Here is a 17509-nt window from a genome sequence, read left to right on the forward strand (position 1 = left end):
CTACCGGAGTGCTTTGACCACCGTGCTTCACACTGCGCGATCTTTTCCTGGACCTTTAATAATTGTCACTCCTAGGCACAGCAAATATATTATAGAACTTTACAATTAAAAGGAACGTCTTTAAGTTCATGTATCAGTAAATCGGAATGATCTAACGAGATTTTTAAACTCTGTCGCAACCTGTTCCGAAGTTTCATCAAACTCTATCCACCCGCTATATTTTTGTGCGGTTAGGTCTTTCCTGTCGCGTCTAAACAAAATTCAGATTTCTTCGGAGGGTTAATAGGAATATATATTAAAAAGTATCTCAGAAATTGAGCCGGGTGGTGGCTCATTTCAATAGGGAGGGTGGGGGCGTCGCTCTGGTTGCCGAGACTGGGAGGGGCGGCGCGGATATTGTATAAAACTCCGTGGTTGCAGGGAGGCGTCTGGCTCGCTGAAACTCTGCCCAGGACCGCTGGCCGTGCCTGCAGCGGTCCGCAAACAGCAGGACCCTTCCTGGGATTAAGCAAGTGGTGACTTCGCTCGCCACTCTCGATGCTGGACCCTCCCTGCACGAACCTGTGTGACATCTGTAAGGAGGTGTTAAACGCCACAAATTGAGTTTTGTCACGTCTGACCACTTAAAAATTTACTATTGTAAAATAAAGCTATGAAGGCGGTAATATCACTGACTCAAACTCTGGGCACTTTGCTACTCTGGAATACTATCAATCAGTGGAACGCGGGAGCCAAAGTGAATATTCCCAGACTGAAGCTCTCTTATAAAGGTACGTGGACTGTTTTATTAACCTTTACATTGTACTTGTAGCTTTCAATTCTGTTAGCCGCGTAGTGAGACTTGGGGTGTCAGATATGCAATCTGTAACAAAGTGTTCATCCCATAACTTTTAGTTTGTTTCAAATCCAATTTCTTTTTCCATAATACTGTATTTTTAACGCGACACTTTTGTTTGTAACGGATTAATTCGTCTCGTTCGAAAGAGTATTGTCAGTTTTCCTAAATTTGTGTATTAGAAAGGATAGTAGACATAGCAATTTGCGTTCAACTGCTCTGTTTAATTTGACCAATGGATCAGTCCAATCCGTCTAACTTGTTGGTTCACGATTGAGACCGATGACAGTTGTTGAGGTTTTTATTTCACTAGCTTTGTTTTTAAATATAGTACGTACTTCCTCTGACTACTGTAATCGTTAACTGATTCTGATCGCTCTGTTTCGACTTTCTGTTTCGCTAATCGTTAGTTGTCCGATTGATAGGCAGGGTGGAGATGCGATCGGCTCCAAGGGGCAGATCGACCACCTCCCTTTCATTCCTGCTGGGATTCTGTGCATGACAGAGATGTACGGACCCGGGAGATGAAAAGGAATCTCCTCTGCCGCGAAAACTGGGCTAAAATTACATGAAGTGCCAAGAGTGGTGGCAGCTGTCAGTGTCTGGAGGGGAATGGACAGATTGACGTCCCAACAGAGCAAATCTCGATGACACTCCTGGGGGACATCCTCTCACCTCCTCCTGACACCCCTCCACCTCCTCTCCTCTTTCCCCATACCTCCTCCTCTCTCCCCCTCTGGCCCCCCCTCCCCTTCTCTCTCCCCTCCCCTCTTTCCCCCACCCCACTGCTACCTCCTCCTTCCCATCCTCCTTCCCCATTTCCTCCCCTCCACTCCCCATCCCCCTGCTCACCACTACCACCCCTTACCTCCCCACCGTCCCCTTCCTCAATTTCCTCACCTTTCCCTCTCTCCATTTCACCCTCTCTCCTCCTTCCCCTCCCCCTCCACCCCTCTTCTCTCTTTCAGATGTTAACATCTGGTTACCATCATTCCAGCGGCAGGTCCGGAGAGAGCTTCCCACCTGAATTGTGAAGTGCCTCACCTCTCTCGTTCTGACACTGTATGTCTTCTCAGTACTGAGCAAATATGCTACATATGCGGTTCCTAATTTATGAGTTTATTTTAAATGGGGGGGGTCAGAAAATGTAATACTGAGCCTTAACTCGTACCTATTTGTTACAGAGGTAGTCTAATCATGTGCGTGTGTGTATTATACACAATTGTGCAATAGAATGCAGAGTCGAAAGGAAGGAGATTCAGCAGCGGTACATTGAATAAATTAGTTTGAAAGAACAAGTTATTGGGGATTGCTCTGGCTCTCTCCCAGGCAGCGAGTCTCATCTCCAGGACAAGAGTGCCATTGGATTGTTGGTCCCTGGTTAGATCGCACTTAGAGTATTGTGGTCAGTTCTGGTCTCCTCATTATAGGAAGGGTGTGGAAGTCTTGGAGAGGGTGCAGAGGAGATTTTCCAGGATGCTGACTGAATTAGACAGCATGTTTATTATGAGAAAAGGTTGACTTTTCTCTTTGGAGTGAAGGAGAGTGAGGGGTGACTTGGAAGAGGTGTACAAGATAAGAGGCATAGATAGAATTGTCAGCCAGAGACATTTCCCAGGGTGGAAATAGCTAATATTAGGCAGGGCAGCATAATTTTAATTTGCTTGGAGGAAAGTTAAGAGGTGTTGTCAAAGCAGTGTATGGTAGGTACATGGGATGTGTTAGCAGAGGTGGTATTGGAGGAAGACACATCAGGGACATTTAAAGGACTCTTAGACAGACAAATGGATGAAAAAAAATGAGAGGGAAGGGTGAGCTTGATCTTAGTTAAAGCTGCGTACAACATTGTGGGCTGAAGGGCCTGAACTGTTCTATCTTCTATTCTGTTGGTTACCCTAATGCAATTAGATGGGCTCTTGACTTCACATCTACCTCCTTATGATCTTGCATCTTATTTTCCACCTGTACTGCACTTTGATTTATCTTACCTTGTTCTACCTCAATGCACTGCGTAATGGATTCATCCGTGTGAACAGAATGCAAGAGAAGTTTTTTTTACTGTAACTCAGTACATGTGCCAATAACAAGCCAATTCTCTTTCCTACTTTGCATTTTTTAAAATCTTATTTTATTTAGGGATGTGTTGACGTGTGGCCAAGTTGTTAAGGCATTTGTCTAGTGATTTGAAGGTCGCTAGTTTGAGCCTTGGCTGAGGCAGTGTGTTGTGTCCTTGAGCAAGGCACTTAACCACACATTGCTCTGCGATGACATCGGTGCCAAGCTGTAAGGGTCCTAACGCCCTTCCCTTGGACAACATCGGTGGCATGGAGAGGAGAGACTTGCAGCATGGGCAACTGCTGGTCTTCCATACAACCTTGCCCAGTCCTGCGTCCTGGAAACCTTCCAAGGCTCAAATCCATGGTCTCATGAGACTAACGGATGCCTATTATATTTTATTTAGAGATACAGCACCCAGAAAATCCCCAATTTAACCCTTGCCTAATCACAGGGCAATTTACAATGACCAATTAACCGGTACGTCTTCGGACTGTGGGAGGAAACCAGAGCACCTGGAGAAAACCCACGCATCCCTCCCACAGGGTGGATATATGAACTCCTAACTCTGACACCCCCAGCTGTAATAGTGCACTACCCACTTTGCTACCATGGTGCCACATTTATGTTGTGCCCAATCTAACCAGGGCAGTGTGGTGACGTCTGGGAGAATGGGAATAAATCTACCAAGGCCTTACCTGGCACACCTGGTTTCCTGAGAACTCTGAGGGGTGGTATGGCAAATGGTCTAGAGCGGGGGTTCCCAACCTGGCCTGGACCCCTTGGTTAATGGTAGGAGTCTACAGCATAAAAAAGGTTAGGAACCCCTGAGAAGTGAGACCCTTCACAGGTCCGATGGGAAGTTCTCCCTGGACCTGTAGCCGGCCATGTATAGGAACAGGGGAAATGCTGAAATGGGCCAAGATGAATCCAAGCCAGTTCCTCGCTTGATCCTAGTAGTTACATGATTCAGTGCTAATGGTATAGTTGCATTTTTATAAATGTCCATCTAGGACTAATTGCAGCTTGATTTATCCTAATTGCAACCTTAATGGAGCAATTTGGAACTATAGTTAATTGTGAAAGTGCTTTGGGACATAATGAGAAGGTATTTATATTTTTCCAATAAACCCAGACATTCAAGGATGTATCCGGTAACAGAGATTAGAGGTACTATAGACTTGAAATGAGTTTGTACTCTACACTGAGCTACAATTATCTCATATCATGTCTCAGATTACTTGCACCCACTTCTGCCCCAAAGCGAAATGTTCTATGTGCAATCTAATTTTGCATTTGAATGAACCAATACTTTTTCTGCAGTCTGCTTCAGGAATGGGTCAATGGTCCGATCAAAACCTTTCTGAATATTCAAGGACAGCACATCCACTGGTCCTTCCTGACCCAGAGTATTCTTTATTGGACTTGGATTGTTATTGTCACACGTACTGAGATACAGTGAGAAGCTTACTGTTCATAGAGATCATATTGTTACACGATGCATTGAAGCAGAACGAGGCAAAGCAATAACAGTGCAGAATAAAGTGTAACAGTTAAAGAGAAAGTGCAGTGCAGGTAAGCAATAAGGTGGAAGATCATAAGGTAGATTGTGAGGTCAAATCATAGTCATAGTCATACTTTATTGATCCCAGGGAGAAACTGGTTTTCGTTACAGTTGCACCATAAATAATAAATAGTAATAGAATCATAAATAGTTAAATAGTACTATGTAAATTATGCCAGTAAATTATGAAATAAGTCCAGGACCAGCCTATCGGCACAGGTTGTCTGACCCTCCAAGGGAGGAGTTGTAGAGTTTGATGGCCACAGGCAAGAATGACTTCCTATGACGCTCTGTGTTGCATCTTGGAGGAATGAGTCTCTGGCTGAATGTACTCCTGTGCCCACCCAGTACATTATGTAGTGGATGGGAGACATTGACCAAGATGGCATGCGACTTAGACAGCATCCTCTTTTCAGACACCACCGTGAGAGAGTCCAGTTCCATCCCCATGACATCACTGGCCTTACGAATAAGAGTCCAACTTATCGTACAAGAGACTCCAGATGTTAGAATCTGGAGAAAATATGGTACCTTTAATCTTGTTAGTTAAAAGTTTGGATTTATATAGTGAGAGCATAATACTTTGGAGCAGAATTTGCCATCTAGTCCTTTAAGCCTACTTCCATACTCATTGATCATTGGAAATCTGCTACTTTACATCATTTTCCTGCAATGTCGCCATATCCCTTGACTCCCTTAATACTCAGCAATCAATTGTGTCTTTGTTCTGAATGAATTCTGTGTTTGGCTTCCCATAGCCCCCTAAGGTTAGAGAATTCCAAAGGTGTACCACCATCTGAGTGAAGTTTCCTAAATGTCCATCCTCTTACCCCGTGACTAATGTGGGTGTAGAGAGCAGGGTTGGGGTTGGCCTGTTTCTGAATTGTTACATTAGGGCTCCAGAGGACTGTGAAGTGATATTCCAGCAAAAGCCAGTCTTTAGAGGAGAAGGATTAGATACTGCTCTGTGGTGTGTTTAATTGTGTTATTCAAGGATACAAGTGCTTAAAAACTGCATGGTTGGGTTAAGGTGTTAAGAACTCAGTAAAAATGAGCTTTTGTGTTAAATATTGCAGACACTTGGAATTGGTTTATTATTGTCACATGTACCAAGATACATTGAAAAGCTTGTCTTGCATATAGTTCATATTTTATTATAACAGTGCACTGATGCAGGACAAGGTTAAACAACAACAGCATGATGAGTAAACTGTTACGGTGAAAGTGCAATGTAGGTAATTCTCTATCTTCTTCCCGTACTCCAGATACAGCCCACTACTACAATGGTATCATCTGCAAACCTGTAGATCGGGTTAGAGCAGAATCTGGCCTCAAGTGTAGATTAAGTAATAAATTAAAGGATGAACTGTTATTACCCTACAACCGTCAGGCACCAGAACCAGCTCATATCTGAACTGATTCCCCAACCTACAGACTCAGTTTCAGGGTCTCTGCAAGTCAAGTTTGCGTATTACCTACTTACTTTTTTTCTTGTATTTTCACAGTTTGTCTTCTTTTGCACGTTGGTTGTTTGTTAGTCTTTGTAGTTTTTCATTGATTCTATTGTATTTCTTTGTTCTACTGTGAATGCCTGCAAGAAAATGAATCTCAAGGCAGTGGATAGTGACATGTTACTTTGATAATAAATTTACTTTGAAGTTTGAACATTGAAAACAAAATATTGTTGGGGTTAAAAAAGCAGGGGTTAAATGGGGGCATTGAAGTATGATGGATGAAATATTGAGCAGTTAAATATTAGGTGTCAAATTTAAAGAGACAGTTAAGTGCAGGGAGGGTTGCAGGAATACAGTAGTAAGTATTAGGAATGAAATTGGTTTATTATTGTCATATGTACTTGTTACAAGGGCGTAGGAAGTGAACCTAAGTGCAGGACACTGACGCGTAGGCAGTGAACCTGAGTGCAGGGCACCGACGCGTAGGTAGCATTAACAGAAGTATGTTTATTGATAGTTGCAAGGAAGGCCGGGGAGCGAGGATTAGGCCGGGAGGAGACGAGGAGTGAGCGAAGCTGGACCGGGGATCGAACCCAGGTCTCTACAGCAAGACTCTGGCGTTTAGTGGCAGGACAAGGATGTGGACCAGGGGATGAGCATGGCTAGGAAAGAACAGAGGGCGGAATGCCCTACTCCTATTTACACGGGCGGGGGGGGGGTGGGAATTAACACAGGCCACTGGCACGGGAACGGAGCTTAGAATATAGAGCAGTCAGTGGTCGAGAGACAGCGTAAACACAGGCAAACAGTGTGGGTGGACAAAGGAGCAGTAGGCAGGTCAAACTCTTCTTGACCCCGGGCATTGGTGGAGCTGGACTTCTAACTGGAGACAGGCGGCAGGCAACACTTCTCTTGCCATGGAGCATTAACTGGGAAGGTAAATGGCTGGCAATCCTTATCTTGACACAGAATAGCGCAGACAAACAGTAGGTAATTCTTAACTTGACACAAAGTAGCACCTGAAGAGGAAAACGGCCGGCAATCATTATTTCAACACAGAATAGCACAGACAAACAGTAGGCAATTCTTACCTTGACTCAGAGTAGCACATGAAGCGGCAAATGGCCGGCAATACTCGGCTGGACACGAGACGACCAAACCGAACCACGACAGACAATTCGTATGGTGACACGGAGTAAGACATGAAGTGGCAATCGGCCGGCAATCACTTAGCTGGACATGAAGGGACAGAATTCCTGAAGCAACCCCAGGCACCGAAGCAACTTAGAATCCACCATCCTCGGCAGCCCGGAACGTGCATTGCCGCACTGGCAGAGGGGACGGTCCAGCCCTGAGTAGATGTAAGCCAGAGTTTTTATACTGCCGGTTCGAATGAGAATCAGGTGCCTTAATCAAGGAGCCCGGTAGAACACGGGGAAAAGGGAATTAAAAGAAAATGAGGAGTTAACGGACTGGACCATGACAGTACTGTGTACAGTGAAATACTGTTTCATACTGATCATTTTATTGACCCATTCATTGAGATAGTACAAGGTAAAACAATAACAGTGCAGAATAAAGTGTGACAGTTACAGAGGAAGTGCAGCTCAGGTTGGCAATAAAATGCAAGGTCATAATGAGGTAGATTGTGAGGTTAAGAGTCCAACTTAACATACTAGAGAACCATTCAATAGTTAGAGAAATCGATGTTCATGCCGTCAGGCTGGAGGCTAGTCAGACGGGATTTGAAGTGTTGCTCCTCCAACCTGAGAGTGGCCTCTATCATGCAGTAGAGGAGGCCAAGAACTGGCATGTTGGAATGAGAAGTCGAAGTAAAATGGGTGGCCACTGGGAAAACCTGCATTTTGTGGCAGTGGAGTGAAGTTTATGTACATTGTGACTGGCCATACCCATTTGTAACTCCAAGTGTATAGAAGCAAGTATAAATATGATTTTGAATATTTCTGTTTGTGTGTGTGTGTGTGTGTGTGTGTGTGTGTGTGTAAAAGATGACTGCTTGTATAAAGACACTTTTAATCTATCTCCTCTTTGTTTTTAATTATTAATTTGGAGCGCTGATTACTTCCCTGGGGCCAGTGACACAAAATACGATCCCTCTCAAACCTGTCGACTAGTCCTGTTGCACTCCACCACTGAAGTGAAGTTTGCGATTCCCAGTAGATGGCATAATGACTTTCACAGATGAGCTGGTAGAATGGATTCTGCAGATGTGGAGGGCAGGATTGTCCTTCAGTGCACATGGGACTCTGGTTCTGTCAAATTTATCCAATGTTAGAGTGGAGCTATAGCTGAAAGATATATTAATACTCTGGTGCCAAATATGTACAACTCCTCTCCAAGCAAAAAAAAAATCCACTGGACCATTCAAAGAGAAACGTGGAGAGCCCTTCCAAGAGCCATAGATTTGTACAGTATGGAAACAGGCCCTTTGGCCCATCTGGTCCCTGCTGACCCAGAGGTCCAACCAAACTTTTTCTGTTTGCCACCATATGGTCCATAGCTTGCCAAACCTTTCCTATCCATGCACAAAGTTCAAAGTCAATTTATTATCAATGTAACTATATGCCGCCTTATGAAACCTTGCGATTCATTTCTTGCAGGCATTCATAGTAAAACAAAGAAATACAATAAAATCCATGAAAAATGATATACAATCAACAACGGCTGACAAGCTTCCAATGTGCAAAGGAATACAAACTGTATGAACAAAAATAAATAAGTAAATGAACAATAGTGAGAACATGAGTTGTAGAGTACTTGAAAGTGAGTCCACAGGTTGTGGAATCAGTTCAGAGGTGAGGTGAGTGAAGTTCTCCACACTGGTTAAGGAGCCTGACTGTTGAAGGGTAATAAATGTTCCTGAATGTGGTGGTGTGGGACCCAAGGTTCCTGTACCTCCTTCCCGATGGTGGCAGCAAGAAGAGAGCATGGCCTGGGTGGTGAGAGTCCCTGATGATGGATGCTGCTTTCTTGTCGATGTGCCCAATGGTGGGATAAGGAATGAAACCAAATGGAATTATCGACGGAGACCCCAGCAAGCAGATATACTGTAGTGTCAGGATTACTAGTATGTGATAACATTGCTAACGTTTTCACCTTTTCACTAATTTTCTCTTCCTGTCTGAGTCCTCTTTCTTGCCGGATTGCAGAACCAGGATTGTTGGGTGGAAGCCAGGAGTTAGCAGGAGAAAGATACCTGTTATCACCGGGGTTTCCTGCAGAAACAAACTGTTCTTGTACGAAGCTACCTGATGTACTGTACTAGGCCTTTAGTTGATCAGGGTCGATCATGGAGTTTTGTCCTAGCTATCTGCTCAAGCCAGGGAAGTACAATACAGAGAGCAAGCTGTTGCCCATGCAGCAGGCAAGCCCTCTCTATGCAGCTGATGAGGCCAAAGGAACGGCAGAGACCGATACAGTCTGGCATCCGTGGCATTGCAGGAATTACCAGTCAGTGCTAAACTCAACGTAGGACTGCCTTAGGGGCTCCAGCTCCAGTTTTTCCCCTCTGGGTTTACTCTCGACGCCTTCCCCATGAGTGGGTCTAGCCACAAGGCAACGGAGGTCTGAGGTCAGAGTTTTCCTTCTCCTGGGTGAGCTGCCAACTGGGTTGAAGAGCCCCAGCTGCCCGAAGCAATTGGTTTTAAGCCGCCTTTGCCCCTTCTCCTGTCAGTAGAAATGGTTCCGCTAGGCTTAGTAGCTAAGCCATATGTGAAGGCCAGGAGCTGGACTTGCTTCTCAGAGGCTATTTCAGACGGTCATCATTGGACGCATTTAAGAGTTATTTGGAGCTTACCCCCATGACTCCCGCCACTACTGACAACCTCAAATACCCAATGTACACTCAGTGGCCACTTTATTTGGTACGGGATTGGAAACCAGTGTGGTCTTCTGCTGCTGAAGCCCGTCCACTTCAGGGTTTGATGTTTCGCGTGTTCAGATATGCTCTTCTGCACACCACTATAACACATTCATATTTGGGTTACCGTCACCTTCCTACCAGTTTGAACCATTCTGGCCATTCTCCTCTGACCTCTCTCACTAACAAGGAATTTTTGCCCTCAGAACTGCCACTCACTGGATGTGTTTATTTGTACCATTCTTTGCTAACTCTAGAGATTGCTGTGTGTGTAAATCTCAGGAGAACAGCAATTTCTGAGAAACTCAAAACCACCCTGTCTGGCACCAACAATCATTCCATGGTCAAAGTCATTTAGATCATATTTCTTCCCCATTCTGATGTCTGGTCTGAACAGCAACCTCTTGACCATTTTTGCAGGCCTTTATGGATTGAGTTAAACCACATGCTTATCTGATCTAGATATTTGCCTTAACAACCAGGTATACAGGTGTATCTAATAAAATAGCCACTGAGTGCATGTGTGTGGGTTAACATTCTGTCCAAGGATGAGCATCACTGGTAGGTCATGGTGTCCTCCCCAACCCCACCATACCCTCCTCTCCACTCACTTCTCCCACCTCTTCACTATGGACACCAGCAATACATCCCCATTCGTGGATATGGTTCCAACTGTTACAGATTGGCATGGGAGAGTGGGAGAGGTGTGACCACTTACACCATCACCAGATGTGTCATGATGTGTCATTAGTGATGGAGCTGTTAGGCTACAAGTTGAAGTCTTTGGCCACCTCGTTACATTGACTATAATTTTCCGAGGGTCTAGTGGTTCTTTGGTTGTCCAAACTCAGGGCTTTCGATAACCTATGGATGGTCGACTCCCTCTAATAAGACCTGAAGACCATAAGAGCAGAATTGAGCCATTCGGCCCATCAAGTCTGCTCCACCATTCCATCATGGCTGATTTATTATCCCTCTCGACCTCATTCTCCTGCCTTCCCCCCATATCTTAATCTACCACAGAACTTTGATACTCACAGTGAAGGAGGGACAGAGCTTAGAAACAGGTCTTTACACCCACCGGGTCAGAGTCAGGCTTGCTACTACTGGCAGATGCCATAAAATTTGTTTTTTTTTTGTGTGTGTGTGTGTGTGTGTGTGACAGCAGTACAGCGCAAAATTACTATGTTATAGTAAATAAATAGTGCAAAAGATTAATACTGAGGTAGTGTTTGTGAATGCTTTAGAAATCTGGAGGCAGAGGGGAAGAAGCTGCTTCTCAGTTGTTGAATGTGGAACTTCAGACTCCTGTGTCTCCTCTCTGATAGTAGTAATGAGAAGGGGGCATGTCCCAGGTGGTGAGGATTCTTAACCCCGCCTTGAAGCATCACCTTTTTGAAGATATCCCTGATGGTAGGGGGGCTTGTGCCTGTGATGAGCCTGCAAGCCCCTGCAGCCACTTTCATCTTGTGCTGTGGAACCTCCATAGCAGGCGGTGATGCAACCAGTTAGAATGCTCTCCTCCTATAGAACCAGCGGCAACCACCACAAACACATTTGCACTAATTCTGCCTAATCCATTTCATTCTTCCACCGCTTCCATCAATTTCCCTTCCCCAGACTCAAGACTTTTAGCTCTGTGCTCGAGGTAATTTACGACAGCCTATTAACCTACCAGTCGGCACGTCTTTCTGGGTCGTGGGAGGAAGCCGGCGAACCCAAAGGAAACGCTTGCGATCAGAGGGAGAATGTGCAACTCTGCACAAACAGAGGCAAAGGTCAGAATCGAACCTGGGTCACTGGAGCTGTTTGGAGAAACTAACTGCACCAAGAGGCCACCTCACTCATAGACCAGAGCCTTGGATAAACCTACTGAAAGACCACAATTCCCACTAAGGCACCGCGATAATTTATATTGTGGTTCAGCTATAAAGACGGGAATATTGCATTGGAATGCATACTACCTGAGATATAATATGGATATTATTTTCTGGACATCTTGTTGATTAATGGGATTATTTAAACCTGCTGTAATCATATAGAAGTTAAACTATTTTGGTTTATGGCACCCTGGAGTGTATAGCTCTCAGTTTCATAATCTTTGATAAATTGTGTCCTGCAGGTTCTTTCGGGTTTCCTCAAAATTGGCGCGACCACGTAACGTTTAGTCTCAATGGTCCACGTAATATACTCCCGTTCTGCTTGTAACTCCATATTTGTTGTGCAATGTACATTTTATGGTTCTTTCATTAAAAATCATCCGATCTATTTTCCAACGAGTTGCTAACTGCAGCAGTTCTCAGTAATTACAGGATGTGAGATGTGATACACTGTGTTTGTGGCCCTCTTGAGTGCCATTCCTGGGTTGTGTGGAGTTTAACCTTCCTAAAAAATCAGCGGAGGACAATAAATGAACAACGGCCAGATTTATTGTTATAGTATTCAGCAGGTCCACTGCTACCAACAGTCACAATATTGTACACCAACTCCTCTAATCAGAGTCTCACTGGTAACACGCCAGCAGTCGTGATGGAATCTGGTTTATGTGAACCCCACACAGATTCAGATGGTGGGCAGCGTGGTAGTGTAGTGGTTAGCACAACGCATTACAGTACAGGCGACCCAGGTTCAATTCCCACCCCTGCCTGTAAGGAGCTTGTACGTTCTCCCCGTGGCCGCATGGGTTTCCTTTGGGTGCTTTGGTTTCACCTCACCATCCAAAGACATGTTGGTAGGCTAATTGGTAATTGTAAACTGTCCCATGATGAAACTAGGATTAAATCAGGAACAAATCTGCAGATGCTGGAAATTCAAGCGACACACGCAAAATGCTGGGGTTGCTCAGCAGGCCAGGCAACATCTATGGAAAAGATCCTTCATCAGGATTAAATCAAGGGCGGTTGGACAGTGTGGCTCGAAGAGCCGGAAGGGCATATTCTGCGCTGTATCTCAATGTAGCACCTCCCCCCCGGCCAGCCTCAGGGTTGCTCAGCTCGCTGTCGTCTAGGGAAACAGCCCTCGGCCCCGCCAAACTGGGTAATAGTTTGTGTGGATACTGTGTGATGTACCCCACCCCGCTCAAATAGCAGACAATACACCAGATATGATTAAGTGATTTACAGTTTATACATATTACTGGAACTATATAATTAACAGAGAATAAAATATAAAAGGAAAATAAAAGGCGCCTCACTTATCAAAGTTCAATCTCTTCGTGCACAAACAGTTGGAGCTCAGGACACTCCTTCTTCACCCTGTGACACCTCGGACCACCTCGACCTGCCGCCTGGGACCAACAATGGTGGTCAATCGGACGCTCCACACGAGTCCATCTCCGTCTCCTCTCCTCGCCGAACACCCTGGACCCCGTTAGTGGACTCACAGCACCTGGTCCATCCTCTGTCTCTCTCCTGCCTTCTGCACAAAGACCCGGGCATCACACTAACTTACAGACACACAGAAAGAATAACATCTATCCCAATTGGTTCGTTCATCCTCTTATCAGTAACATGATCCAAACAGACTGCTAGCGGGAGGACTTTCTCAGCAGTTAACATAACAAAGAAGCCGTTTCAATTATAACATAACAAAAAAGCCATTTTAATTAGACTATGCAGTAACATAAAAGAAGAAACCCTTATGTTACGTACCCCGTAACTGGGTTGCCAAACCAGCAGAAATGGATCACTCAGTTGGAGTCTGGATTACTAGAACTAAGAAAGTTTTATTAAAGAAACAAGCAACACAGTACTCTAATCGAAAGGATAATGAATGCAACAGTTCAGCAATGATAAACATACATGTACACAGAATTAAGATAACAGGATCAATCAAGCTCTGTCGTTGTCTGGGGGTAAATGACCAGTTTCAAAGTGACGCGAAGTTCAGTTCAGTTCACAGTAATCGCTGCCGTGGGAGATGGACAGTGTGGGGGGAGGAGAGAGAGAGCAAAAACAAATGAATATTCAAATGGCTTCCACACACAGACCTTCGCAGTCAGCTGTCGGGCGAGTCCTTTGTGATGTCATCTGAGGTCACCAACCGTGACCCCTCCGTTTCCAGATACGATCGTTTCTCTGCGGTGAACCTGGCACCCAGGCAAGGGTGGACACACACCAGGTTCCCGCCGATCGTGCCTTTCCACCCTGTGCGTTTATGGCTCGGTACTTCCCACCGACTTGTGAGAGACGCACCGCTTCCAGGGTCTTGTTACCTGGGGTGTCGTGTGTGTGTCGCCTTAGCAAACCTGTCCCTTTTTATCCCCCTGCTGGTGTATCGCCTGTCCATCACTTCAAACAGTTCAGGGTTCAAAGGGGGAGCCGCTCTTGCCAGCTCTCCTTCCTTCATTAACATCTCCAAATGCTGCTCCATTATTTTCCTTATCTCTCTCTCTCCTGAAGACAGGTGGCAGACCAACTGCTGATTCCACAGGAAAGCTAACATCTTAATCTATGTGTATTCTTGTCACACCTTACATCAATAAATAAATAAATAAATTCGGCAAGAGTCAACCACCTCTCTTCAATACTGTTTAACAGAGAAGAATGAAAAATGGGTTGCGACACTGGCAGTTATTGGATCCATTGTCTTGGGGCACTAGAGACCAGGGTTCACTCCGCTGTGTGACTGCTTTTCCTGGGTGCTTTGCATTCCTCCCACATCACAAAGACATTGTGGGGGGGCGTTGATAGATTAATTGGCCACTGTAAATGTCCCTAATGATTAGGTGAGTGGTGGTATCTGGGATGGAATGATGAGAATAGTGGGGGAAAGACTAGGAGTGGTGTAACACTTCACAGCACTGGAATTTGGGGTTCGATTCTTGCTGCTGTTTGTACATTCTCCCGTGACCGTGTGGTGCTCCAGTTTTCTCCCACATTCCAAAGGGTTAGTAAGTTGTGGGCATGCTACTTTAGTGCTGGAACATGACAATACATGCGGGCTGCCCCTTCACAATCCTTGGACGGAGTTAGTCATTAATGCAAATGATGCATTTCAATGTATGTTCAATGTACGTGTGGCAAATATGAAGATCTTTTAAAGATTAGCTTTGTCTTTAACGTGAGATGAGTGTAAATGGGTGTTTAATAGCTTCCATGGAAAGAAGGGCCTCTATTCATGTGGTATGGCTCTATGACTTTGTTACACTTTGGTATGGAGTGTTAGGAGAGGCCGTATAAAAGCAGTACGGTAGAACAGCGGTTAGGGTAATGCTGTTCCCGTGCCAGCGAGCTGGCTTCATTCCCACTGCTGTCTCTAAGGAGTTTGTACATTCTCCTCATGTGGATTTCCTCCAGGTGCTCCAGTTTCCTCCCACGTTCCAAAGACGCATGGGTTAGCAGGTTAATTGGTCACATGGGTGTAATTGGACGGTGTGGGCTCATTGGGCGGAAGGGCCTGTATTAACAGAAGGTTACAATTCTCAGAGGAGTACCGGAACAAGAGATCTGCAGAATAAAAGGGCAATGTTGAAAAAAGGACAGGTTGAAAAAATGCTTAGAAGAATATCGGATCCGACTGATGCTGTCTTACACTTGTACCATCCTGTATCCTATTGTCTCTTGCATGCTCATAATCTCCCTGCTGATTCCTTTATCACCAGCTGCATGAAGTGCAATTCTCTGTTACCAGTACACTTACCAGCCAGTGCAGCGTGTCTTTGGGATGAAGGAGGAAACAAGAGCAACAGGCGGACACTGAGTATGTGCGTAAACTCCGTTTGGGCAACATCGGAGATCAGAATTAAATCCATGTTGCTAGCACTGTGTTGATGGGGGAGGAGGGTGGGTGAAATAGGAGAGGACATCCTGTTTGGTGTACGTAACAAAGAAGCAGTAGAAAGGAATTGGTTTGTGAGGCTGTTTTAAGGAACCAAAGTGTGCTTAGATCGGTTGTTCCCCATCTGGGGTCCATGGATCCCTCTATAGATGGTAGGGGTCCATGTCATAACAAAGGTTGGGAATCCCCAGCTTTGAAGGACAATTTCGATATTGCTGTTCCAAGGCTACTGGACAGACCTCATCTCCAATAAGATGAACTCTTGACTTTGCAATCAAATTTCAAAGTAAGTTTATTATGGAATTACATACTGTATATAGTTACCATAACACCCTGAGATTCATTTTCTTGCAGGCATTTACAATCCAGTATCATCCACGATACCCTGCAGTGGGAGGGAGAACAGCCAGAGGTCGTGGTACATATTGGTACCAATAACATAGGGAGGAAAAGGGAAGAGGTCCTGAGAAAAGACTACAGGGAGTTAGGAAGGAAGTTGAGAAGCAGGACTGCAAAGGTAGTAATCTCAGGATTACTGCCTGTGCCATGTGACAGTGAGTATAGGAATAGAATGAGGTGGGGGATAAATGTGTGGCTGAGGGATTGGAGCAGGGGGCAGGGATACGGATTTCTGGATCATTGGGACCTCTTTTGGGGCAGGTGTGACCTGTACAAAATGGACGGGTTGCACTTGAATCCCAGGGGGACCAATATCCTGGCGGGGAGGTTTGCTAAGGCTACTGGGGAGAGTTTAAATTAGAATTGTTGGGGGGTGGGAACCGAACTGAAGAGACTGGGGAAGAGGCGGTTGGCTCACAAATAGAGAAAGTGTGGAGACAGTGTGTGAGGGAGGATAGGCAGGTGATAGAGAAGAGATACACTCAGACCGACGGTTTGAGATGTGTCTATTTTAACGCAAGGAGTATTGTGAGCAAAGCAGATGAGCTTAGAGCGTGGATCAGCACTTGGAGGTATGATATGGTGGCCATTACAGAGACTTGGATGGCTCAGGGACAGGAATGGTTACTTCAAGTGCTGGGTTTTAGGTATTTCAGAAAGGACAGGAAGGGAGGCAAAAGAGGTGGGGGCGTGGCACTGTTGATCAGAGATATTGTCACGGCTACAGAGAAGGTGAACGTCATAGAGGGATTGTCTATGGTGTCTCTGTGGGTGGAGGTTAGGAACAGGAAGGGGTCAATAACTCTACTGGGTATTTTTTATAGGCTGCCCAATAGTAACAGGGATATCGAGGAGCTGATAGTGAAGCAGATCCTGGAAAGGTGTAATAATAACAGAGTTGCCGTGGTGGGAGATTTTAATTTCCCAAATATCGATTGGCATCTCCCTAGAGCAATGCGTTTAGGTGGGGTGGAGTTTGTTAGGTGTGTTTGGGAAGGTTCCTTGACACAATATGTAGATAAACCTACAAGAGGAGAGGCTGTACTTGATTTGGTATTGGGAAATGACCCTGGTCAGGTGTCAGATCTCTCAGTGGGAGAGCACTTTGGAGATAGTGGTCTTAGTCTTCTTTTGCAAAAAACTGCAAATACAAAAAAAAGATAGTAATAAATAAATAATACTGATAGGGTGATAAACGCAAGAGATTCTGCAGATGCTGGAAATCCAGAGCAGCAGAGAAAATGCTGGAGGAGCTTAGCAGGTCAGGGACCGTCAATGGAAATGGATAAACAGCCAAAGGTTTTAGGCTCAGACCTTTCTTCTGGACTAGGAAAGAAGGCGGAAAATGCCAGAATGAAAAGGTAGGGGGAGGGGAAGGGTGTTAGCTAGAAGGTGATATGTGAAAGCAGGTGGGGGGGGAAAGTAAAGAGTTGGAGACGAAGGAATCTGATAGGAGAGGAGAATGGACCATGGGAAAAAGGGAAGAGGAAGGAGCACCAGGGGAACGGGAGAAATTGTAGGAAGCTAGAGTGGGGAATAGAAGA

General features: G+C 45.1%; 1 protein-coding gene across 2 annotated transcripts in view; it reads left to right on the top strand.

Annotated features, from left to right (window-relative positions):
* Positions 1–442: 442 nt before the first annotated feature.
* Positions 443–17509, top strand: part of LOC140210982 (semaphorin-3G-like) — a 229440-nt gene continuing 212373 nt past the window's right edge. For both annotated transcript variants that reach the window (XM_072280298.1, XM_072280299.1), the window contains exon 1: positions 443–770. In XM_072280298.1, coding sequence (XP_072136399.1) covers positions 653–770 — 118 coding nt within the window. In that variant the 5' untranslated portion in view covers positions 443–652. The remainder of the gene's footprint in view (positions 771–17509) is intronic.

This window comes from Mobula birostris, chromosome 16, assembly GCF_030028105.1.
Source record: "Mobula birostris isolate sMobBir1 chromosome 16, sMobBir1.hap1, whole genome shotgun sequence".
Classification (NCBI taxonomy): Eukaryota; Metazoa; Chordata; class Chondrichthyes; order Myliobatiformes; family Myliobatidae; genus Mobula; species Mobula birostris.